Source organism: Polypterus senegalus, chromosome 14 (assembly GCF_016835505.1).
Source record: "Polypterus senegalus isolate Bchr_013 chromosome 14, ASM1683550v1, whole genome shotgun sequence".
Taxonomy (NCBI): Eukaryota; Metazoa; Chordata; class Cladistia; order Polypteriformes; family Polypteridae; genus Polypterus; species Polypterus senegalus.
Genome location: NC_053167.1, coordinates 47,908,263 through 47,935,995, shown reverse-complemented (window position 1 = coordinate 47,935,995; position 27,733 = coordinate 47,908,263). Strand labels below are relative to the sequence as shown.

General features: G+C 38.0%; 1 protein-coding gene across 1 annotated transcript in view; it reads right to left on the bottom strand.

Annotated features, from left to right (window-relative positions):
* The window catches only part of col9a3 (collagen, type IX, alpha 3), a 102,634-nt gene that overhangs the window by 73,845 nt on the left and 1,056 nt on the right, over positions 1–27,733 (bottom strand). The window contains exons 2-7 of the mRNA XM_039735554.1: positions 26,862–26,930; positions 12,630–12,665; positions 10,461–10,532; positions 7,576–7,629; positions 2,037–2,072; positions 127–150 (exon numbers count right to left, since the gene is read on the bottom strand). Coding sequence (XP_039591488.1) covers positions 127–150; positions 2,037–2,072; positions 7,576–7,629; positions 10,461–10,532; positions 12,630–12,665; positions 26,862–26,930 — 291 coding nt within the window. The remainder of the gene's footprint in view (positions 1–126; positions 151–2,036; positions 2,073–7,575; positions 7,630–10,460; positions 10,533–12,629; positions 12,666–26,861; positions 26,931–27,733) is intronic.

The following is a 27,733-nucleotide window of genomic DNA, read 5'->3' as shown; positions in this document are numbered from 1 at the left end:
TGAAATATAAAACTCTTGTAAATGAAAACAAAATATTCAGAGCAAAAAAAAAACCAAAACATTTTAAACAGGTTTCCCAATTGTCAATGCTAGCACTCTGAGAGACGTATGTTTGGTTGTACTCACCGGTGGGCCTGTTCTTCCTCGTCCCTATACAAAAAAGAAAAGAAATGTAATCAACTGCAGGAAATTTAACTACACCACAAGCCACACTCTATGGTCAGTCCCTTACTTCAGTCTGTTCAGAAGCCTGGTGTTAAGAGTCTAAATGATCGGAAATGTCATACCAAGACGACTGTGAATACTGATTGCAGTCTAAACCAGCTAAGACGTTATAGAAGTTGAGTTTTGAAAGCATCATTATGAGGGTCAGCGTTCAATCCCACAGCATGTTCTAAAGTGTTTTTTCACAATCTTTTTGGTGCTGTGACTCACTTTTTGTCTTTGTGACCCATAATGGGGATTACATTGTGTAATCATGCACAATCTTCAGAGTGTCCCCCTTTGTGAATTGAGCATGATCGTCAGAGGGTGTGTCACACAGGTGAATCACGCATGAACATCAGAGTGGGCTGAGGTCCCCACTGGTGAATCGAATGCAATCGTTTGAGAGGAAAAGGGATCGAGCACAATCTTTGAAGTGGCGTCCAGCCGCAACCAAATTTGCGACCCACCACGTCCCACTACTAATATACACAATACCAACTTGTGACCCACTATATGCTGGGATAAAACTGATCTCAGTTAAAAAGGTGTCAGAAACTTGGATCTCCATCAACAAACAAATAATTAGAGGGCAACAGGGTTCAGCAACAACACTCACCAGAAAACGTCAGACAAATTACCAGCCTAGACTAAGTGGCATGCCTGGATGCCTGGACGCATCCTTTTCTTTTTAAAGGACTAATCATTGTGAGGTAATTTTTAATCACAAGAAAAGTGCAAGTAATAAAAACACCATGACAGTGGACATACACACACAGGCAGTTTCATGTCCCTATTTTCACAGGAAGTCTCTGCAAAAGAGAAATGGCCTACACACTTATAAGGAAGAACATAGACTCGTCACACTGAGGCTACGATCATCATACTACATTAGTGGGTTTTCATTCAAAATAGGAGTTTTAAAACAAAAATGCTCTCCATCCACAATTGTTTACAAAAGTATCTTGATCTCCATCCATACAAAAACAAGCCATTTATCTACACTGGGCAAGCGCACAATGGCAGAAATATCCGTGAAGGGATGGTAAAGCTGCCAGCGACAGGATATTTCACAAAACTGTAGTGGCTGGTAAATTATTTGCCTTTTTCCCATGTATACAACATTTAAACTGTACAGAATTCAGTTGAGATGCATACAGGTAAGCAACACATCAAGAGCCATGGAAAGTAATTCTTCTAAGTAAACTATGTTGGAATATGGTTTTCCACCAGTCAGGGACATTGTAATGAGCAGGAGCTGGCATTTTCAGATGTATATGGCTCTGGAGGGTTAACAATGCCAACACAGTGTGGACAAAAAGCAAAAACGGAGACTAAAGCCTGCATTTTTAAATGAAAACCTAGTAGTGAGGACTTAACCTGGGTCCACCCAAGCCACTGGTTCTCAAGTTGAGATGGAGGAAATGTGTGGTGGGTAGGCCATTTTCAAACTGTTTCATTATGTGTAAAACAAGAAAGATTAACAAAGGAATGGACTCCAGTGACTGACATACAGATATTTCTTTAAACCTGGTACTGTTTTTGTAGTACTTTTGGACTAATTCAATAAAAAAGACGATTTTCTTCAAGACGGACAATTAGAAACAGTACTAAAGGCTGATAATAGCCATCACCATGGCTCAGTGATAAAAAACGCATTGGGAAGATCTAAGAATGATAATCAATTTTTTATATGAAAAATGCAGTACATGGAGAGTCATTTGTTACTTTCACTGTACCCCACTAGTACCCAGCAGGATCATCTTGCATGCCCCCTTTAATAATCCTAACAGTCCAGCCCTGATGTGGTTTGTATAACATGAATTACTTACAGGTGCGCCTCCTGGTCCTGATGGGCCTTCATCTCCCTGGTGAGAACAGAAAATACAACACAAGGCAGAATATTAGTTGAGATTAGCAAATGTAATCACATTCAGATAATTAAGGTTATAAGTGATATATTTTTTGTCTTAGAGTAAAAGCAAAAATATAAAAAATCTAAGCCTATGTAGGACATATTTGTTGGTTTAATTGGAGCACCTGCAAAGATCCTCAGGTATAATTATCTGGACCTCCTGCTAGACTTGACTTGACTCACTGGATAGAAAATGGATACAAACAAAAAAAAAAAAAAAGAGACAAAACAAAATGGCAGAAACTACCCATGCTGACTCAAAGTGCTCCTCTTCTAGCAAATGTTGCATTTTAACTGTCAGGTCAGCCTCAGAGTCTCCTCTTTCTTTATTGTCCTTTGAAGCTGACAGTTCTGACAGTTTGTTAGCATTAATGCCATTCTTTGACAATAAAAGTGGACACAAAGTGTACCACAATGATCAGATCTGAAGAATGCAAGATGTTGCCCTGTCTGTGTAAACCTCAGTGTAAAATCATCTAAGAGAGCATCAGATGAAGAACTAATCAAACAAACTGAAAGTCAACAATCCATATGTCATGTGGTTTTCTAATCTCCTTAATCCACACCAGGGTTGTGCGGTGGTGCTGGAGCCTATTCAAGCTAGCGTAGGGCGCAAGGAAGGAACAAACCCCAAAGAGGGTGACATTCCATCACATGGAGAAAACATACACACACCAAACACACACTAGGGCCAATTTAGTGTCACCAGTTCACCTAACCTGTATGTCTTTGGACAGTGGAAATACACATAGACATGGGGAGAACATGCAAACCCTGGTCTCTTTACCGTTAGGCAGCAGCACTACCACTGCACCGCCGTGCCGCCCGATTTCTGGGCTAGAAAACTTGTAGTTCCTGTTTGTTTCCAGATTAATTTGAACCTAGGTCACCTTTTATTTGATTTAGGGTTTGTATTTACATAAACAAATAAACGTCACTAATTTTTTCATGACTAACAGTTATTTAAACTCAGTGCAGAATCTTGGACAAAAATACAGAAGTAAGCCATTTATATTGCCATTCCTGAAGAAGGGAAATAAACAAACAGCAATAAAACAGCATGACCTTACAGACAACAGGAATGTGGTAACTTTAGCGCAGCTCCAGCCCTGACATTTCTAAACTTTAGAGACAAGCCTGGAAATTCCTTTTTGGATTAGTTTGTCCATATGTAACAATGGGATCTGACAGTATGGCTCATTAAAAAAATTCCTACAAAGAAATCTCACCAAACTGACAAATTCAAGTGGACAGTCTCCCCTCAAACAAAGCTGGGCTGCACACTTCTGTGGTTTGTCTTTACCATCATTTCATGACGGGGCTGTCATAGTAGAAAGAAAGAAAGAAAGAAAGAAAGAAAGAAAGAAAGAAAGAAAGAAAGAAAGAAAGAAAGAAAATCCCCTAACTTTCATGATTACTAAATCATTAGCAGGAGTACTGAGCTCTATCCTAGGTGGAATAAAATGCAGGGGAAGTCCATAAATGAATTCTCCGGTGAGAAACATTACACTGACAAAAACCCACTATGGGGAGAAACATTGCATACTGTTGGCAGACGTCTTGGGGCAGTTCTATAATAAAGCGCAGGAGTGGTCGCTACTTAAATGTTCCTGATGGGTAAAATTTAGAAATAAAGCATAGCCTATGGTCTTTCCCTATACAAATGAGCAATCTGTGCAAAATTTGACAGAGATTTTGTTCAATGTTGTGCATTTGCATGCCAGACAAACAGCCTTATATAATTAGGCTTTAGAGATGACGACAGGACTGATAATTTTTGTTGGGATTCTCTTGCTATCACTCAATAGAAACATCAATATTCTTTAGCACTACGAATGGCAGTCATTACTTCAAAACTAAATACAGTATACAGCAAAGCTAAATTTAGACTTTTTTAGACTCCTCCCCCCCACTCGGTCACATTGGGCACTGGTTCTGAAATATGATAATCAATGTAATCAATGAATAATCCATGTGTCATGTCAATGCCATGAGAATGTCTGAGTGGCCAGTCTGCCTAGGTAACGCTGAGCAACTGCTTAAATTAAGAACCAAGATGTCCTAGTGCTTTGGTTTTCACCACAACATCAGCTACTGCTGAAGCTATTCTCTTTCTCATCTCTAAGTTGCTGACTTTTTGGAATATCCTTCCATCCATCCATTATCCAACCCGCTATATCCTAACCACAGGGTTACGGGGGTCTGCTGGAGCAAATCCCAGCCAACACAGGGTGCAAGGCAGGAAACAAACCCCAGGCAGGGCGCCAGTGGAATATGCTGGATATGTGTAATTTCGTATTTTCTAACATGTTTCTTTTATGCACTGATGGATGGTACTGAAACTGGCCATCTCTTCAATTATAGGTTAAAGTGGAGAATACTATTGTATTTTTAAAGAAAGTTGCTGATTTCATTTTTATTAGAAAAATAATTAAACTGAAAGAATAAGAGTAATGTAAACAATTGTTTACCCACAAACATTCCTTTTTTTCCTAAAGTGATCTATGTTTAATATTACGCTGGATGCCATCTTTGTTTTGTAATGGGTGCCGTCATTTTCAAGCTTGGTGTTGTTTGTTTCCAAGGTAATTGCTACCCGAACTCCCTGGAAAGGCAACAAGTATGACGTCTTTGAAGTGATAGGTTGAAAGTTCCCCCCCCGAGATTGACAAATATCCCCTGTGTAGCATGTAAACTAAAAACCTTGATTTTTGTCTTACTACTTAAAGAATTCTAGCTCTTGTTATAGGTCTTCATATGTTTGATTGGTTTGACCTTCGATATTGAACTTAGCTTGTTTCAGACTGTGTTCCTCACCCAGTCCTTATCACAGGGATTTTTCTGTTTTTTGTTGGGCATGTATTCAGTTCCTCATACTTGATGCTTAGGAGATAGCCTGCTTTCTTCTTATTATTATTCTTATGATGGGCCTCAGCAATGTGCTTCATTCTCAGCAGATGCTGCCACTGTTAGCTTTCTTTCTGCTATATCACTCTGTCAAGCAGCTTGCCATAAGAAAGACCCAAACCCCAATTAAGTTCACTGAGTTTTTTTTTGACTCACCAGTGAACATCACATTATAACCTTTTGAGTAAGCTCAAGATTAAGGTTCTAGTCCCAGCAGTTCATCACGTGACATATAGACACAATCCCATAGCATTTATATATATATATATATATATATTGCAGGAACATATATCACCTGCAATCTGGCTGTGTTCATGTGCCTTATACTCTATTAAATGACATAAAGTTATATATTTTAATACACTCTGTTTATCAAGGTGACTTAGAGTTGTAACATGCAAGTAAGAATTTCATTGTACAGTACTCTATACACATAACAATACTACTACTATCACTAAAACAACACACACAGTTGTCATAATTTAATTTTTGACCCAATCAGGACTCTTTCATGTCATTAAATTGAGCACTGGGCCAAAAACTCTGTCAGTATACACTGGAAGGAGGGCACTGTGAGGTTCTTTTTTTGACCAATAAGCATGTTAGTCTATTAAAATGTAACAGAGGTTGATATAACATAATCAGAAACCAAGTGACAAGAAAGGGTTGATTAATTATTGTTAATAGGATTTAACAAAAACCATATTCATGAGAGGGCTGAAAATGGAATTTTTTGTAACTACTAATTGTTTGGCGAATGCAACTCCTAGTTTTTAAACATGATGGCAACTGCAGTGTTAGAAATGGACACATGTGCAACAGCTTACCCTCAACAGTAAAATGCCATTGGAAACACACATGACAATAACATGGATTGTGTTCTAAAGAATGCCACAAAAACTTGACTCTTAAATAATGAAAAATATTCAGAATGTTCAAAAATAGTCTCCATTGTCTATAGGTCCTGACATTTCTAATAAATTTTCTTCAGGTGACTATCTTGATGTTCCTTCACCAATGGTTGACTGAAACCAATCTCTGTGTCACTGCCTCCAGTCAGCCACTCTTTAATGCTCATTTGTAGAAGGAAGTATCAAAGAATAAGCTGATCAAATGAGGAGGAAATTTTATGCCATTTCTCTCCCCATTTGTTAGTCAAACGTTTTGCTGCAAACGTTGAGTGCAATCCTTATCCCCGGCAGTGTTGTGCAAGGTCACACATCACAAGAGCTAGCTCAAAGTTCAGTTAACATGGATTAAAATGACTAAATTCACGTTTATAGTTCACCATTTCAATTTTGAACTAGTTCATGTTCATTTAAATTTGTATTTTTAAGGAGTGAGAACAAATGATTCATGAGTTTACTTTTTTTCAATTTTGCATGCCTTATGGCTATTACAGTGTTCTTGAATAAATTACATTAATTACGAAGACTATTTTTATTTAAATATATTTTATTGAGTTATACCCAGCAACAAACATGTATAACCATCCATCCATTATCCAACCCGCTATATCCTAACTACAAGGTCACGGGGGTCTACTGGAGCCAATCCCAGCCAACACAGGGCGTAAGGCAGGAAACAAACCGTGGGCAGGGTGCCAGCCCACCGCAGACATGTATAACCATATATGCTAATATCCTTCCCTGTCAAAAAAGAAATGAAACTGATGCAAGTATACATATAAATTACCGGTCTGTTTCCAACCGTGTGAACTAACCTATTACACTGCCGGCCAAAATTTGCATCACATATCGCATGTCCAACGGGGAAAAATATAAAGTGGCCTCGCAAAATACAATGTTTTCCTAAAAGCGAAAGCTGAGCTTCACCGCATGCTCTCGTTAGCGAGGGTGCAGCTTAAGCACAAGCACGCAGACATAGACAGTACCTATTTGATTTTACATTATTTTTTCTGAATACAAATAAATGGTAAAAAGTATGCACAAAATAAATATTTGTATTTGTGCTTATCTGAATACCGTATTGGGATTCGGCTCCACCCCTACATTACAGGGTAAGGCAAAACGTTTAATCTGATCCAAATCAGATCCAGAATGTGACATAAAACTGAACTAGCTCACGTTCAAGTTCTTCACTTGCAAATATGTTACGTTAAGTTCACCGTTCTTAGAAAAATTAGCTTGTTCATTGAACAGGTTCTTCTGAACCAGTTCATACACAACACTGGTCCCCGGTTGTCTACTTTGATGATGGCATCAGCTAACTAGATAATGGATTCACAGCATGAGTCTGACTTAAAAACACACAGCCGTAATACTCTGGGCACAAGGAAAATGCAGAGTATCCGCAGATCTTTTCATCCTGCTCCACGTCATTGATTCCTCTGGGACCAAAGGACTACCAGGACAGATTTCTGTTCAAAGACTTAGTAGTTAATCCAGTGATATAAGTGATAGCAATGGAAGAGGGTAAGGAACATCATTAAATGTGTACATAAGAACTTGCTCCACTCTCTTTACTATAAAACACATTGTCATATAATTAGAGATCAAACTGCAGAAACTATTTAAAATGGCACTTACCCTTGGGCCAGGAGGTCCAACTTTACCCTGTGGGCCATCAGAACCTGGTAATCCCTGCAGATAACAAACACAATACCATGTTAAGAAATGTAGACTGGTGATTCAGTTCCTAATTGCAGTTAACGTGAATGTATAGTTTTAGTGCACTGCCATAAAAACTGCCTTCATGGCTCTCAACTTTGTAGAGTCCTTCTGACAACCAATTCACACTGACTGAGTTATACTGACTAGAGAAGTAGTATAGAAGCAAAGCACTTTCATCTAATTTAAGGAAGAAAAATCCATTGATCCAATGATGGTCAAGGCTGGATTCAGCGTACATAATTATATCAAATTTAAGTTCTTGGTGATTTGGAGATTTCAGGTACATTTATTGGCATCTCTTACATAGCACACTGGAACAACATTGGACCAGTGGTTAGCACTGCTGCCTTACAACACCAGTCACCAACCTTTGTGGAACGTGGAGTACATTCAGCAACCTGCCACAGCCCAGAGATGTTTGTTTGTGTTGTGGTGAATCGCGGCTCAAAACTTACCCAGTTTAATTGAGGCTACTCTTTGATGGCCTGTTGCCTCATTCAAATTTATTTTCTGTATTATGTCTGATGTTACAAAAAGGGGCCTGAAATTCCTGCTGGTCTAAAAATTGGATTGAGCACACTTGGTAAGCACAGTAGCACAGTGGTTAGTGATACTGCCTCATAATCCCAAAACCTGATTCCATAGCCATCAAGTGTTTGTGTGGAATCCGTATTTTCTATTTTACATTATGTCACAAAAGACCCATATGTCCCATATTAACTAGTGCAGTTACACTGGCTCCTGCTGTGGCATTCAATCCAAAAAGAGTTCCTGCATTGAAGTGCAGATAGGCACAAGCGCCTATAAGTATACATAAAACAAAAATGGATAGATAGATAGTAAGGCCGTCAATTTAGTGCAGTGCTTAGTATTACGGTCTTTAAACTCCTAACACTTAGTTTGGACTCCAAACGATATTTGCACTGAAAATCCATATGCACTCACCGAGAATGTTATTAGGAACACCAGTACACCTGCTTATCCATACAGTTATCTAATCAGCCAAATGTGTGGCAGCAGTGCAATGCATAAAATTATGCAGATACAGGTCTGGGGCTTCAGAATGGAGAAAAATGTGATCTCTGTGGTTTACACCATGGCATGATTCCTGGTGTTAGATGGGCTGGTTTGAATATTTCAGTAACTGCAGATCTCCTGGGATTTTTACTCAGAATGGTGTGAAAAGCAAAAAAATATCCAGTGAGCGGTGGACAGAAAAGCCTTTTTGATGAGAAAGGGCAGAGAATGGCCAGACTGGTTCATACTGACAAAAAGGCTACTCAGATTACCACTCTGTACAACTGTGATGAGCAGAAAAGCATCCCAGAACGCACTGCATGTTGAATCTTCAGGCAGATGGGCTATAACAGCAGAAGACCACGTTGGGTTCCACTCCTGTCAGCAGAAAGCTGAGGCTGCAGTGGGCACTGGTTTATCAAAATTGGACAGTTGAAGATTGCAAAAACATATTCTGGTTTGGTGAATCTTGATTTCTGCTGAAGCACACAGATCGTAGGGTCAGAATTTGGCATGAATCCATGTACCCAACCTGTCTTGTGTAAACAGTCCAGGTCGTGCTGGTAGTGCATTGGAGTGGGGAATGGCTTCTTGGCACTCTGGGCCTGTTAATACCAATCAATCACCTCTTGAATACCATGGCCTACTTGAGTATTATTGCTGACCACATGCCTCCCTGCATAGCCACAATTCACCCATCTTGTAATGGCTACTTAGCATGATAATAAACCATATCACAAAGGAAAAGTCATCTCAACCTGCTTTCATGAACATGACAATCAGTTCTCAGTGTTCTTCAGTGGCCTTCCAGTCGCCGGATCTGAATCTAATAGGACACCTTTGGGATGTGGTAGAATGGGAAATTCACAGCATGAATGTGTTACGGGACAAATCTGCAGAAACTGTGTGATGTAATCATTTCAATCATGGACCAGAAATCTCAAAGGAATATTTCCAACATCTTGTGGAATCCATGCCACAAGGAACTGAGGCTGCTTTGAGAGCAAAATGAGGCCCTAACCAGTATTAGTAAATGGCCCCTAGTAATTTCCTCAGTGTGTACTCCTCATGTAGCTTTTTAGTGAACCTGAATTCCTCCACTATGAGTGATTGTGTTAGAGTGAGAGGACTGGTGTCTTATTTTTAGTGATTAGTACAAGAGGGACACATTCTGTCTCTCAACATATAAGTGGATTCAGCAAAATGATGAAAGAGCTGTTCATACTGAGCTGTGCTAACAAAGGACTTTAATAAGCAGTTTAAATCAATAATTAAAAAAAAAAAAAAGATCACACAAGTATGAAATGAAAAGAAACTGATATGACAAAGGGGAGAAACAACAGTTGAGGGCTGATGCTGTTTCACAGTCTTGTGTTCAAGCGATTGACTGTGCAGTCTCCTTTTTCTCCCCTAATGGTCTGTGTGAATATTGCCCTTCATACTCCTGTTTCCCCTGCACGTATCAATGACATGCTGACTAGGTAGACTGGTGTCTTCAAATTGGCCCAGTATGAGTGACAAGTGTATTTTGCGATAGACAGATGCCCCCTCCAGGACTGGATCATACCCTACTCCTAATGCCATTGTAATGGAATTAACAGCTTCATAAAATAGATGAGTAGACTACAGTTAAACATACAGTGAAGAAACAAAGTCAACAGAAATTTAGGGAAGAAAGAGAAAGGACCACACAATTAAGTTGACTTATAGCAGGCAGAAGAATATAACAACCGGACTAGAATGTTCTCATAGAATGTGAGATGAAAACTGGATTCGTCACTTACATCTATTCCAGGGAGACCAGGGAGGCCAGCACTTCCTGCATTTCCAGGTTGACCTGCTTTTCCTTTAGGACCCTATGACAGATTTTAAAAACCATTTCAGATCATAAACATAAAAGCAAATATTAAGGTATACTGCATTAAAGGAATGCTGTAAATAAATGCATGTATAAACAATTAATGAGGAAATCAAAACGTAAGAAGCAATGCAGCGAGCATAGTGACCAGCAACACTCCATCCTGAGATGGCAGAGGGGGCTGATGCTGTGTATATTGATTAATGGAGACATTTTGGTAACACTTTAGAACTGTGACTGCATTGTCAGATTGTTTATTGTGCCCTTGTGGTGGCAAGCATTGTAACAAACATTTTGGTGCTGGCACACCTTGTTACATATATTAGTAATAAATAAGTAAATAATTAGTGGAGCTGCCTCAAGGATTCAGCTTCCCATGCCTGGTTATTGTCCAAGGGAAGTTTGATCTTTGTCCTAATGGCCACATGGATCTTCAGATTAGGTTACTTGACAATTCCAAACTGGCTGAGTGTGGGGAGGATATGAGTGGTCCCTGGGATAGAATGGCACTTGTCCAGAGTGGGTCCCTGTCTTATACTCAGTGCTGCGTGGATGGGCTCCATCCCTCCAACTCTGAATTCCCAAGTGGGTTTGAGAATGATTTGTAATAAGTGCAGAATAAAGGACTAAGCAGTCACTGTTCTAAAGTGATGTTGTTTTGGGTGTTCTATTATCACACAAAATCACAAAGCACATTAAAATATTAATAACTAATGGTATGGGTGTAAATAATGCACAAATACATACATTTCGAAGTACAATGTGACATCTTTGTTAAACTTGACATTAGTTAGACTTTTTAAAGTATAGATAGATAGTATCTATCTATCTATCTATCTATCTATCTATCTATCTATCTATCTATCTATCTATCTATCTATCTATCTATCTATACTTTAAAAAGTCTAACTAATGTCAAGTTTAACAAAGATGTCACATCGTACTTCGAAATGACTTACTAAAGGATGGAGAGTATTAATTTGAGGAACATGGGGTACGTTACTAATGAATTAGAACAGAGTGAGTCTAGGTGGTCCAGGAAGGGTTCATTTGCTTAGTGTCAGGAACCATTCTAATGTCCAGATGAGATTCCTACACATCACTGGACTCAGCGGGCACTATTCATAGGGGGAATGAGGAGCACTTAACTAATTGTTATCTTATTTTCCCTTTGCCTATTTGAAAGGCATTATTACTTTTATATGATTTGAAACTCTCATTCACACTGTGAAGTGCCAATTTGCGAGGATTAAAGGGCTTTCTCATTAATAAAATGCCTAGCTTTTTATGAAATGATGTTCTTTTTCAGAAAATTTAATTACTAAAAGTGTAACTTCCAGGCACTTCAACATGCTTGTATCATGTGATTGAACATTCTGCCCTCTGACTAGATCTTTTTCCTTCAGTGGTTAAGAAAATAAACTACCAAAAAGTAAAAGGTCTACATAAAGTAGATTGCTCTTCTGTTCATTTGAATTTTACTTTCTGAATAGTTGTAGGCTGAGAAGACTTAACTGAGTAATTCTATTTGCATTACCATAAGATTCTGGCTACAAACTGCAGGTATGAAGAAGAAGATCTCCCAATCCAAGACTTGTTATGATCTGAATTCTTTCATAAATAAAAAGTATACACCACCCTGCCATATAACATTAAGCAAGCACATGTCTTTGTAATAGATTGGTCAGGATGTTACTGTCTTTGCCAGACACACTAAACCTCACAGGTCACAGAAGCCAGTCTTTTATTTGGACAGTCCATGTTTTATTTTCCTATGAGGCCCAGAGTGAAAAACACACAAGCCAGAAAAAACAAATAGGACAGAGAGTGGGGGTGAAGGTGATTCCATTTCACAGAATAGCCTTCTCTTCTCAGCATGTATGCAGGACCTTCTCAAGACTTGTCATCACTCACAGTGAGTGTGGGGGGTCTGTCCTGGCTTCGTCCATGGTCTATAGAGGCCAGATGGGTGGGATGGATTTTTGTTGTTCCAGGCCTATAAACAGTTAACTATCCTACTTGTGTAATTTTAAATTAAATTTCAAATTGCTGCAGCTTTTTTTCCAAGACTTAGAAAATGAATGAGTTAACTTACCAGTGGGCCAGGCAAACCAGCAGGACCATTCTCTCCCTGTATAAAAAATAAAGAATAATATTCAGAAATAACACAAAATTAGGTAACCTAGTTGTACTAAATGATTCATGGCTAATTCTAAATGTTGTGATCTGTTTTCAAGTACTAATACATTTAGTTATTTTACCAAAGGGATCTGTTGCCATGGGTAGTGCCATTCTTAAAGGAATTAGTAAGCAGAGTCACCCTGAGCCACACACCTCACTGCTTTGGAGCACCAGAACCCTGAGGTTTTGTGAGTTATAAATGTCATCTTTTTCCAAGCTCTGCACTGAATCTTTTGAGGATTTATGAATTGTAATGCTGTTAGCCTAAAAGATTCAAGAAATGCACACATACATTTGTTCCTAAGTCTCAGAAAATGTTCTTGCATAGCTTACCTTTCTCACGTCTCTTTAATTCAGTGTTATGAGGAGTTGGGGCCTACGCGGATAGCATCAAGTGTCAGGCAGGAATCAAACCTGGACAGGACACCAGTCCATTGCTGGGCACAGTTTGGAGTTTCAATCATTCCTTTCTTAAACCTGTTTTATCATGAGCAGGGTTACAGGGAATCAAGAGCCAAACCCAGCAAGCATGGAAAAATCCCTAGACCTGTTCAGTGTAGGCAGAAGACACACACACACACACACACAAAGACACATGGGTCCAGTTTAGCATCACCAGTCCAACTATCCTAAATGTCTTTGGACTGTTGAAGGAAACTGGCACACCTAGAGGAAATCCACATGGACATTGGGAGAACATGCAAACTCCACACAGGGAGGACCCAGGATACCACTGCACCACATTGCCACTCCAGTTTAGACTTCCAAATTAATTTAACTTGCACAACTGTGGCCTATGAGAAGAAAAACAAAATAATGGCCGGAAAACATACATACTCCACAGAAACAGATGGTGTGGAATTCAATCCCAGGATATTAGATCAATGAAGCAATTGGCCTAACCACTGTACCACCCTGGTAATAATAATATTAATAATAATAATAATAGGGTGGTGCACTGCAGTGGATAGCACACCTCCATCACTGACAAATTTAGAATCCTGGGGTTAGGTTCCATGTTCAGTCGTTGGTCATAGGGAGACTGCAAAACCAAAGTCAATGGTAGTTTAAATGTCAGTTCTTAAAGTGGCCAACTGTGGTGTGCCCTGCAATGGACTGGTACCATATGCAGAGCTGGTTCTAGCCTTGTGCCAAGGGCAATTTCCCATACCATAATAAGAAAGCATGGTGTGCAAATGGATGGATGTCCATATTATTTATGTTTTTAGTTGGAAGAGTATTGAAACAGAAATAAATAAAACAATAAATGTGAGTAGCTGGAAGGATAGTATAATGTTAACATCAATGGAGAATACAAGGAGACAATTAGAGCACTACATTCTCAGTACAGCAATGTGCCTAAGGACTTGATCGGTGAAATTTGACCAAGTGTTTCTTACATCAGTTTTCCTGGTTTGCCAGTAGCAGCCTGCTTAGAAAAAAAACTTTTTTTCTCTGCACCTCATGATGCTTTGCAGTGCTAGTGTGACATGACAGAACTAGAGCAGCCACATTGGATTGAAAAAAAGAAAACAAAAACAACTCAGTATTTTTATTTGAGGGGTACATTACCTGACCATAATGAGAATATTCTGAAGATACCTTGTTGTTCTGCATAGGTTTATTGTATGATGTGTCTTTACTGTTCAAGCATGTTATGCTCCTCACTATGTAGTGCAGATCGGGTAGGGCCCAGGTAGGGCTGCTCCCCTAAGAACATAATGTTAATCCCTTATATTACAGGCTCTGTAGGTGTTAGTCATAATAATGGACGATCAGGAGATGCAGAAACCGATAAATTACTTGGAGTATAATTTTAGCTTATGGAGGCAGAATGGTACAGGGCTCGCCTCTCTGCTCAGGTCACATTTCTAGCCTCAATAATCTGCATTCTCCAGAATGGTTGGCAGATGCTTCACTAGCCCTCGAGAACATTTCTTAAAGACCATTACACCATTACAACCCACTCAAAAATAGTTCAATATTTCATTCCCTATTGACTTCAATGCATTTTGCCAAGTCTGCTCATATTCCCGAACATCTCCATGTTTTCACTGAACTCAAGGCCCAGCCAATTCGGTGACATTTGCTCATCACTCCTAGCATTATAATGAAAGCACAATTAATTTGACTGTTGAATGAGTCTGAACAAATTGACGCTATCCAGAAAAGAACAGCAAGCTAAAAAGCTAAGGCACTCTCAAAACTCTGTGGAAAAGGTGTGCCTTTAAGAGGCATCTTAACATCAAATGGTCTGGAGGCAGTCCAGATTGTCTTGGGACGTTCACCATACAGCTATGGAGCAAGAACTGAGTAACAGTGGACATTTCTAGCTTGTCTGGAGAGAAGTGGGTCATTGAATAGTCAGGCAAATGCAACACAATAGCTTTTTGGGCATAAATGTAGACAGACAAAGAGACTGCTAGTCAAGGGTCAGGAGTAAAGTCATGCTGATATTTGTACGCAATGACAAACGTTTTGAGCACTGTATGCACCTAGTGGGTAGCCAACAAAGCAGATGAATGCTATGGATATGACAAGGGACGGGATTCAGGAAGTAGCGTTCTACAAGGGCTGAGGTACTTGGGAGCCTGGCCAACAGAGTGTTGTAGTGCTCCAAGAGACTGCAAACATGGAAAAGATAGCAGTGGGAGGACTCAGCCAGTGAACAAATGTGCTGAGGAAAGGATTCATTGAAAGTTAAATTAAGATTTCTGTGAGCACTCGCAGGTGAGAAAGCTACATTATAAAGTACAGTGCATGTAGGAGATTCAGTGGAAGGAGGAGCAGATGGAATATATAAGATTAACTTCTTAAATTGTCTGAAGTGATGGTGGAAAGACAGTTGGAATTCAGAGCTGAATTCTCAGAACTGAAAGAAAGAAATAATAGATCTTGCCAAAGTGGTGTAAAGAAAAAGACACAACAAGAAGGCACAGTACCAGTTTGTAAAGCTCACCACTTTACAGTTTACACTAAAGTTGTCAAAATTTCTAAATAATCGGATTCCACTGGCTCACTTTAGCGTACATTGCTTTTCCATAGACAACATATACAGAAGCAATTTTTGCAGATTTTGATCAGCTTTGTTGTAAACATGGAATCCCTCCAATGAATGTATTTTTCAATTTACAAGTTAGGAACTTTGTCAAATATAATTTGCCTACCTTCCCTAGTCCACCTCCAATGTTCACACTATAAAATATTTTAAGTAGTAAAGAGAAAAATAATGGTAATTTTTCCAAACTTTGTTAAACATTGTCACAGCGTCATTGTTAGAACACCTTCAATAATGCTGGAAAAGAGACATCCCTATAAATATTTCAGACAAGGAGTGGAAGATGATGAATCGAGACATTCATTCTGAAATCAAAAAAAAATTAAAAAATATCAGAGACCGAATGCTAATTATGAAGACACCAGACAGCTCCAGCCTAACTCATGCATACAGTATGTTTAGGAACTGTCCAAATTTAAAATCATTCTGAGAAAAGATATTTTCTTATCTGTCAGATAATGTAGGAATTACGATCACTGCAAATCCTCTTACAGTAGTTTTTAGGATTAATTTTCTGGTGAAAAACTCACCAGTATTTTCTACAATACTTCGTTATCGTGTTAACTAATTTTCCTCATTTGGAATTGGAATCCTAATGTGCCATCCACAACTCAATGGGAAAACAATAGTTTGTATCATCTAAAACTAAAAAAAAAATATTACATGAAACTGTACAAATCTTTGGAATTTGTGAAGGTTTTATTAATGTTATTTTAAGTTAGCTTTACTGAACTCCTCTTGTGTATCTGCTAAACTTCTAGTGTTTTAATTAATAAGAGGCTGTTTAAGACAATGGGCCTTTCTTCTCTCTTTTTTCCCCTCATTTTCTTACCGATTTACTCTCTGTTCCAGGAGAAGGTGGGAATTTTAGTGTGCTTTATGATTGCATACAGTATTCTGATTGTTTCAGTGATATATGGGATATATATTTGATCTTGTAATTTTGTTTTACTGAAACTTAAACTTCAATATAATATTATTTATCTTCTTCTGTAATGTATTTATCTGGAACAAATAAAGATTAACTTGATTAAAAAAATACATTGTATATATCTTATATATAAACATCTACGTGTGGAAATGTATGTGTCTGTCTGTTCGGCCCAGAAGTGAGAGGTGGAGTCGGGGTAAGGGTTTGAGGGTCCGAGTAAACAGAAACTCCCTTAACCGCTAATACACAAGCGAGGCCAACACGTCGGCAAACAAAACCTCTGAAGAAAGAGTCACTTGCTTAGCCACTAATACAGAAGTGAGGCAAGCACATCTGCAAAACGGTATCCCTTTTGTTTTTCCTCCCGCCGCTAATACACAAATGAGGTGAGCACGTCGGCAAAACGAAACCTCCGAAGAAAGACAAAGTCGCTTAGCCGCTAACATCGGCAAAAAGGTATCCCTTTTACTTTTCCTCCCGCCGCTAATGCACAAAAAATACAAGCATGTCTGCAAAACGAAACCTCCTAAGAGAGAGACGCCCAGAGTAGTTCTTTTCAATTACCAGACATCTTTACATTTCAATTCTTTTTTCTGACAATTGTAATAGTTTATAGGACCACCTCGAGTACACATTTTATCCTCTTTCATTTGCAGACCACAGGTTCAGAAAACTGGAGACTCATGAAGTCACTTATGTTTCCACAAGTAGCTGCAGTGTGGAACTCCTGTAAAGTCCACAACTAACACAAAATTTCAGTCTTGTTAACAGACTCGCATCTTGAAAGATGTTTCAACTCTTATCATTTGTTGCAACTTCTTTCTTCTTTGTGCAAATGTATTCATGTTTTCTGTTATCTTTATATATAGAAAAAGAAGTAATTTGGTCAATCTTTGCAGAAAGCGAAGGGCATGCTTACAACTGCCATGGCCTTCACTGGAATGGAACACACCCAATACTTGATAAAAACTAACAGAGTGGGATATGTCTTTATTTTATAATTTTATTGATTTTATTTGAAGAATATACCATTTCATACAATCTTGTCAAATTTTACAAATCATAATTCAACAGAGTGGCACTTTCAATAATGAAACAGAAAACAGCACAACTACTTTTAGCAGTGAAATGCACTTCAAATAATCTCTCTGATGCTTTGCTGTTAAGAAAACTAGGCTAAGTGTTAGATTGTATGTGCTGGAAATTCTCTGGTCAGGAAAGGAGGGCAGACTTCTCATTACAGGACAATGATACCTGATCATCTGGCCTTTAAGACTTGAGGGTGTAGGGACACCTGGCATCATCAGGTGATCCTCTAGACAGCTGCCTCTTTCATAAATATAAAGCTGCTGTTGAATCTAGAAGTGGCTAGAAGTGGCCTCTGGAAGGGGCTTCAAGTCACCTTCAGGACAGAGACCCTGTTAGCTCAGTGTTGCCTATCAACAGCATACAGGAAGGAAAGAGGTAGGAAGAAGATGAGAAATAAATTTGCTAAGAGGGGAAAGTATACTCTGCTAGTAAGGTGAGCAGTGTCAGTGCTGCTCGAAGCTTATTTGAAGCCCTAGCAAGGGAAGGGGGACAGCACCCCACAGTGTCCATAGTAGGAGTTGTCAGCATTAGAGTTCAACAACCACCTCCATCAGTGTCCAGAGTGAGCACCTCTTCAGTTACACAAACGGCACCCCTCTGTGAGCATTGTGCATATACCACAAAATTTATGGAGCATTCACCATGCAGTGTCTGGAGTGTGTGCCCCTTAACTTTCATAAATGCCAGCCCTAATGGATTGACCCATTCGGGCTGTAATCACTGTTTCAAATTTTTGGGTGTGAGGGCCCCATGTCGCCTATACCTAAATCCGCCACTAGGCACTGCACTAAACAACCCACAGTTTACAAAAGGGAATAACCTGTGGAACGAGGGCCAGAGGAGTACCAGCAGGTTTGTTATCTTCTGTTTATTTTGATCACTGTGTAACAGTAATAATGCTATAAAATGATGTTGATGTATGGTGCTAAGAGAGGAGAAAAGGGAAAAGAAAATTAAAATGGTGAGTTAGGCTTTGGGGATTTCACTGCAGGAGAGACTGAAAAATAAGAAGGTTAGAAGAAAGGTAGCCATGGTAAAGATCAACAGAAAAATTACAGAAGCTAAATGGAGATTGTGGGTATGTGGTAAAGAGAAATGAGGGGAAGATGATCAAGAGAGTCTGGAGGGGGCCTATCACAGGCAGAAAGTTGCCAGCCCTAAGAGAGGATGATGTAGAGGATAGGCAAAGGTGGAGGAAACTCACCAAGGCAGCCAGCTCCTAGCAAAGGAATAACAGAAGGGATGAAAATTTAGATGTAGGGTAGATACTATATGGAATAAAGGCATTACTGAAGGTAAGCAGCAGCAAGAAAGTGCTAAAAGCAAAAACACATAATTTCATTTGGAAACTACCAGAGTAGAGCACCATGAAAAAGGTGTGAAACATCTGGAGAACTGAAGAAATTTCTATGTTTATTTGTAAATAACGGGAGTAGAGAAAGAGTATGTCTAGTAAGGACTGTGATAGTTTATGATTTGAATAAATGTTTGGTAATTGTACTAAGAAACAAAACAGCCACCACAACCTGGTAAGAGTGAACCCAGAGAAGTGGGCCCCTGCCATTTTCTTGTGCTGTTTCCTAAGCCTTACTTCAGTTGTTTGTTCTTGGTAATTTAAAAAAGCATTACAAGTGTCAAGTTAAATATAATTTCTTTCCATAGTGCTTATGTTTAAGGTGATTGAAATCATTATGGTACACAATGACACTAAAACCAGGCTAATTTTGAGATACCAACTGAACTAACATGGACATCTTTAACAACTGTAGCGAAAGTGCAGTATGCATCAAAAAACATATTTACATTGGGAAATGTGCCAACTCAAAAAGGGCAATGTCCCAGTCATGAGACAGCAACACACATCACTTATTACTTATGAACTCTTTGAAACTACTTCACCATTTTCATTTGGTGCTTCCTGTCCTGGCAGTATGAGAAAACGTCTATATATGCTATACTCTTCAATTAGTCTTAAAGTCTAGTTACAGTATGTATGACGTCAAGGTTTATGGGGTTCCATCCTATTGTTGGTTGTCTAGACCCCAAAACACCTCATTTTCAGGCTATTTTAGGCTCATATTATGTGCAGAAAATTATACCGTAATAGTAAAGAGTAAACCAACAGCTGTCTTCAGCAAAAATGATTAGAAGGACCGCTGGGGTTCAACCCAAAATGGGATATGCAGAGTCAAAGTTACTCCTTTTCACAAAATGTTTAAAAAATTGGGGTCAGTAATATAGGAATAAGGAGATTCATTTTATGCTATTTTGAGGTTGCTGATCATGCATATCATAATATTTTTGATATTTCATTCTTTACCAGTGGTCCTACCCCTCTAGGAGCCAATCCCAGTAGGTAATAATGACAAATTTCAAACATAAGCATAAGGGGTATCATTTTAGACTATTTGAAGGTTAGTGATTATGAATATGATATTATTTTTGCTTTTTAATCATTTACTAGGAATATAGACTTATATGGACCTGTATCACAGGGTGAAAAATATAAAATTTCTATTACAATCATGAATATTTAGACTATAAAAGTAATGAAATAAATCATTACATATCTTATGAACCCCCTGAATTAGAGAAGTTTACACTAGTTCAGACTTCTGCATTTCAAATCATTGCTGTTATGTTTGGTTGTGTGTGTTTTTTTTTTTTTTTGTGTGTGTATTTTTTTTTTTGGTTGTTTTTGATTACTGAATATTGCTAAGTTGTGGGATAGGTCACCAGTTTAGATAAAAGTCCTCAGATGCCATAATTAGGTGAAGCTAACACACCTTAGGCCAATAAAAACCTCTGAATGTCACTCTGTCAGCAGAGCGGCATTAGTGCACTTGGCCCATGCTCCCTTTTGACTCTTGTTTATTTGGTTTAGGTTTTGGCAGACATTTCACTATTTAGTTATTTGCTTCTCTGGAATCTTTGCTTAAATTTATTTTATTAGTCCGTGGAATTTTGGACTTTGGACTGGCTGTGTAGTTTCTATATTCCTGTTTATATTTTTATATTTTTTATATTTTTGTATTTAGTATTATTTTGTATTATTTCATCTCTTTTGACCACTTTTTGAAATTTAGCAATTAGTATTTTTCTTATCTCTAGTTCCTTTTCTTTACTTTTTTTACTTTCTCGTTTATATAACATAGAGAAAGTACAGGAATTGTGAAAAAAAATTCAACCTCAAGATTTTGATGAATAGTGACGTTTTACACCTTTCTGAGTCTGAAAATACCCATTTTTAAAATGATGTCTGTCTGTGTTTCTGTGCGTAAACACGATAACTCGGTCAATGAGATTTTGTACACCTGCTTTATATCAAAAATAAGGAATCCTAACAACTTTTGGGGTTACTTCCAGCAACCGGAAGTGGTACTGTAACAGAATACTTTTGCATATTTTCAAGTAAACTATGGTTATAATTACAGATGGATGATTCAATTTTTGTATAGATATTTATGATGATAAAAAACAAACAGATATGAAATTTGAGAAAAATTACTCAACCAGCAGTAGTATTTTATTTAAACAACAATCCAAATTTTTTCTATCATGGATAAATATATGTGTACAAGATATTAAAAACTGTATTCAATATAACGCATATTCTTTCAATATCTATTATTCATTTTATTTTAATGTATACATCAGCAGTTTAACAATAACATGTAAACATTGAACATGCCATGTAAATATAAAGATGTAATGGGAACAATAAGCTGCTACATCCCCATCGTGTTTCTGGTAATACATTTAATTTTATGATTTTTTTTTTATTTCTGCCATCATTATCATAATTAAATGTAGCTAAGTGCAGTTTTACCTATAGCAATTTATTGCAACAAATATTACATAATACTTACATTTTTTCTGTATTTTTAGGTGACTATAACTAATGCCTATGTAATCATGAAAGAATTCCACCACCGTTTTCGACCTCCCTAAGTGCGAACATATCATTTTAATAAAAAGTTTGATTATAAATAGAGGCAAATGATTGTGTATCGATATTATCAATTAGTTATCATGAGAAACAAAGAGATAAGATATTTGAGAAATATTGCACAACTGGAAATGGTTCTGAAGACCTTTTACTCTACTCTCAGTATAAGAAAAAGTCAAGGGGAGCACACCCTCGATTTTTGCCTTTTGCTACAATTTTTTTTGATTAATTTTAACCATTTTGAAACATTTTGTTTTTGTGTTGCTATTGTTTTTCACAACACTTCCTCTTATTATGTGGTGATTATTCAAAATAGCTACATGTATAGAATTTCAACGTACACGTTCATTTTCAGTGATGGACTTCACTGAAATTCAAACAGTGCCTAGTTTTGTCCATTTCACAAATGCACCTTTTAACGAACAACTGACAAGTAGTACTTTTATCTACGTATTAATATCTAATCAATCAATCAATCAGTTCATCTCTCTAATAATACACCTTCCCACAGTAGAATCCCTAACTCTGGACCAGCAATAATATTGTGCACACAAACAGTTCATTGCTTCTAGCAATGCTATTGGCTTCCTGTAGGTGGTGTATTTTCTCAAAGCTTGGCACTTTCTCTTCACTCTGGTGCTGCCCTCTCTTATTTATGGCTCTCATTGGGCTGCCAAGTCAGGTGTTCCCTTCAAAGCAGTTCATAGGTATGAAAAACCTTTGAGACTAAATGTATGTAATATAACAATGAAAGGTACAAACAGAAATGTATAATATATAAAAAGGGTCAAAAACGAACTTGCCTTTAACAGTAAAGATGCAAGCATTTTCAAGGACTGTCTGGATCTTGCTTCATGCTATAGTCTCTAACACAGGTTTCCTATTAGGATGTTCTCCATGCAAACATTCTGTAGAATATGTCCTGCCAAGCAATACTCTAACTTAAAGCCTTACAAGTAAGCTAATAAACAACACAGTGGAACTCATTTCCCTCAGTCTTGCTAGCTCGCTACTACTTGCAATTGGCCACATGATCTTTTCTCTTTGTTTCTTCAGAAACAATTCCACAGTATTAGAGAATTTATTTTCAAAATCCCAGCAAGTGTTTTACCTCTGGTATTCTCAAGTGTGTGTTTCTACTTGAGCTCAGTTCACACTACTTACAGCCAACACTAATGATGAGATTAATAAATGACAGCTGATTAATACTCTCATTGTTCATATAAGAACTACTTTCCTGTAGGGGTTGTGTGCAGCAAGTGTAGAGCTCTTGGTTTAATTGCTGCTAAATCTCCTTGTTTTTCAAAAGCTGAGTGTATCACAAGATAAATACTGTATATTTTTAGTAATCTGCACATGGTCACCTTTAGGAGACACCAGGCCCTGGCTTCAATGATCACAAGTGCTTATTTATAAGATGCAGATTCAAAAACCAGAGTTTTAGCCACAGTCATATAACTAGCGGGCTAGTGAATCAGTAAATGAACCCTTTAGCATAAATGGGATGATGCTTTTATACGGAGATGTTAACAGCATTAGGACTGAATAGTTTAACCTAACATGGACCAGTAAAGCAGGTCAAAAAATCACAGTCCAGCAGTGTACTTCTACTGAGATATAGTCATGTAAGACAAACACTGTACCCTTTTTCATGCACATTATTTTAAACAGTTAAAAAAATTTGATAAGAATGTCAAAAACCGTTTTGCATCACAGAAAACAATGATGCCCCGCTATCTTATTGTTAAAGCTTTATGCCATTCCATTGATGTTAATGACCATTTTAAAAGCAGGTATGGGGGCTTCAACAATTACTTGAAAAGTCCAATACAAAAATAATCCAGTGGCTACCCAGTATTAACTACAGATAAATAAAGTCACACATCACATTTTACTCATGTCAATACTCTCATATCTATAGGGATGACAAACTGACACAATGCAAGATGACAAGCACGGACAAAAGGGCAAATCTGGAAGGAATTCATGAAGAGAGTTCAGTGTTGAAGCCTAGACAGTAACTGTTTGACTACAAAGAATTGTACACTTGTTTATAATTGTATGCTGTTCCCAGAAAAAAAATACAAAAATATAAAAAGTTAAAAAAATACAAAAATATAAAAGTTGTTGAAAGTTTCCTCTGTCCACCAGGTATGAACTGGCCAAATGGGACGATTCTCAGTAGGCGACTCTCCCTATAGGCCATACAACTAAGCAAGACAGACATGCCACAAGTGGACTGCAGTAACAATAACAAGTAAAGCAGACAACAGTCCAGACATTACTGAATCCTAAGGGGTAGTGGGCACTTCAGTGTCATTCCCACTTTTGTGTTATGCAGAAAAAATGGCTTATATAACCAGAACATTAACAAGAACAAAATGTTCAAAAATATATATATTTCCTACCCATCTAACACAGATATCTGTACATTCATGCTTTATTGAGTCAAACAGTACAGTATGAGCATAACCAGTAAGTGATTTCTTGACTGATACAAAACAAACTGGAAAAAACAGCTTTTCGAATTACAACAGCAGTCCATTCAAAAGAAGTAACTAGTTGGGACAAAAACCTGTGACCACACTGACCACATTTATTCTGTACCATCTTAGATGCAGTGCTGCCAGGAATTGGCATGCTGATTGTGGTTAGCCTGTCTGGACAAAAGTCTAGGGCCAGTTTTTGATCCTAATCCATCCCTATAGCATACTTACACTAGAAAAAGGGAACAAACCGTCTGTTACACTGACACATACAATTAAAACTGTCTCTGCATTGATAGATAGATAGATAGATAGATAGATAGATAGATAGATAGATAGATAGATAGATAGATAGATAGATAGATAGATGGATAGATAGATAGATAGATAGATAGATAGATAGATACTTTATTAATCCCAAGGGGAATTGTACACACATAACAATAATGACTCTATAAACCTGCTGCCTATGGTTGTCAGGAGCCATACAACCTGCCAGATTCCACGTACTGGGTTAGAGCACCAAATCCGACCTCAGTACCACTTGTCAGTCTGACTTTCTGTCTGTCTGTCCACATATATAGTGACTGAGAAAAACATTTGAACAGAGATGAAACAAAACTACTTCAGTCCACATTTACAAAAGATAGAGAAGCAGTTTAATCCATGAGACACACCACATCAAGCTGACTGCTTGAGCCTTGAATTAGATTATATTATAATTATAAAACTGCAATAAAGACATTCAGATTCTTGCTCAACTAACTGGCTAATGACTAGAACACTGGAATTGCTTTATAATTGGCCCTAAATGGGAGTAGCCATTCATAACAAATATACTCATACAAATATACTATCCATCCACTTTCTTACTGATTTTCCCAACTAGGGGAGCTAAGCCTTTTCTAGCAACACCTGATGCAAAGCAGGAGCCGCCTCTAGATGAGACAGTCGTACTCTGGAGAACACACTTAAACAGCCACTCATACTCGCTCATACCAGACCAGTTTATGACTGCCAATTATTTTACATCAGTTTTTTGGCAGCCAATCAGATTACACATAGAAACATCATGTGAACACTGGGAGAACATGTAACTCTCCAGAGAACGTGACCAACAAGGGATTGAAGGCCTGGTTCCTTAGTCTGTGACACAACAGTGCTAATTACTGTGCCGCCACACGCTTAAATTTTGCCCATGTGGGTTTCATCTTGGAATGCCAGTTGCCTCCCATATATGTAGTAAATGAATAAAGTAAAACCATCTTAGTTAGCTAAACTGGTGTCTCTCAGCTGTCTAGATATGAGTAAGTGTGGAAGTATTGTCTGTGCTGAACTTATTTAGTATTCACTTCTGCTTTGTACTACACTCTTAAATATAACAGATCTACAAGAAACTACAAGACTCAGTAAAACTATTGCTTGACAAAGAAATTGTTTCACTCTGGGCAGGGCTCTTTACATTTGAAAGGTATGCATTAGGCTCCTAACGTGTGGACAGAACAGAAATCTTTAACATATATAGTGTTTGTTGTACAGGCTACCTAGCAGAATACGGACAGATCTAGAAAACTTGTATGCAGCAACAGCCCTTTTAAAATCAGAGAGCCGCTTGTATTTCACAAATCTGCTATCATCTCTTTATGAATATTTATGGAGCCTTCTACAAATCTAAATAAATAAAAGTTATTTCTAGAACCGCTCTGGAATGGTTCTTTTGGGAACCAAAATGTTAAACTAGCAGTTAAAAATGCAGTTTTAATAAATTGCAACAGAATGCTCATTGCCAATAAAACATTTGTTTTAATCAATTAAAATAAAAATAAATTTCAATAGTTTTACTCATGTCAAGATCAATAGTTACAACTAACTTGAAATCATTGCTGAATGATAAAAAAAACTTCAGATGGTTTAAACTGTCAACTTATAAACAACTAAATGTAGATTTAACTTGAAACACATTCAGAAATGTATTTAAACATTCTAAGCAAAATGTGAAAGAGGTGGTGGTACGCTGTTAAAAATAAAGGTGCCAGAGTGGCCCTTCATAGCAATGACATAAAGAAATCATTTTGGTTCCCAAAAGAGCCATCCACGTGGAGGTTCCAGAAAGAACCTTTATTTATTTAGATCTGTGAAAGGCTCCATAAATAATCACGAATAGATGATAACAGATTTGGGAAATACCAATGGATCCTGATTTTAAAAGGGCTCTCGCTAATACAGTAACACAGGCTAAGTCCAGGTTTTCTTAATCTGGTAGTGTCTTGCTAGGAAGCCCAAAATATATTACAGATTTCAGGTTGTCTGCATATTGGGAAGTTTTCAGGTCACAAAGAACCCACTTTGTATGCAAACAACTCTTCCCACAATAAAATAGTTCTGCGTCAAGCAATGGTTCTATGAGGAACCACACAACCCAGTAAAGAACCATACAGTGCCATTAAAGAAACATCATTTTAGGAGTGCTATAATTAAATTAAGGTTACAGTTTAGAAGTAGCTGCATTGCTTTGACTGAGTGTGCCGCCTCTAATTAATAGTTAAATAAAGCACGAGACAGGCTACTGCGCTGTGGCTCCACCTCGAGCTGGGCTGAACCTAGCAAAGCCCCGCCCCCTCAGTACTACTTACATCTCGGCCGTCCTTCCCAGGAGGGCCCGGGGGTCCAGGCGGGCCGGGTTCTCCTTTAGGGCCAGGTCTCTGTGGGTGAAAGAAGCAAAAAAAAAAAAATATCAAGATGCACACCCAGGATTGAAAAATTCACGTAATTCCAAAGGACCTCCAAAGTAATGGTGAAATATGTGAGCTTCTGAACTCAGGTGGCTGGTAGAGTTGAAGGATGCTGTGTTTTGGCTTCTTTTAATTGCCCGCTACACTAGCGCATGTTGGAAAAACCCGCAACTCCCGGCTTCCCGTCACGTTCAAGCACGGTTGAGCTGCACAGTTAAACATATTCAAAGAACTCAAATATAAAAACGGGTGATGTTTTTATGTGGTCGTCTGTTAGGACTATTGTGATCGTTTGAGTTCCGCGCCGATCGAGGCTAGAAGTCCGCTTGAATTTCTGCAGGTGCAGACTCACGCCGTCATGTTACAGATATAAAAAACGAATAAAATATTATCTTCATACCAGATGAAAACAAAACCTTAAGACCTTATTAAAACACTTTGCACTTCGGGACATCATATTATTGAGTAATAATAAAATGCTGCACACACCCAAATGAAAACATTTAGGCAAAACGTACGCATTTTTAATCATTATTGCAACCTACCTGCCCATTTTAACTTGGTGAAAGCATTACTGCTGAATATATATGTAGCGTTTACTCATCATTAGCGTCGAATATAAAATAACATTAAAATCGGATTTCAGATCAATTTTACAAACGAGGGGCCAGTACTTCTTAAATAAATAAGCCAAGGTAAAAACGAGCTTCCACAAAATCCCCTGGGCTGCCACCCCGCTGAGGAGCAGCAGAATGAACAAAGGTGTCATTGTG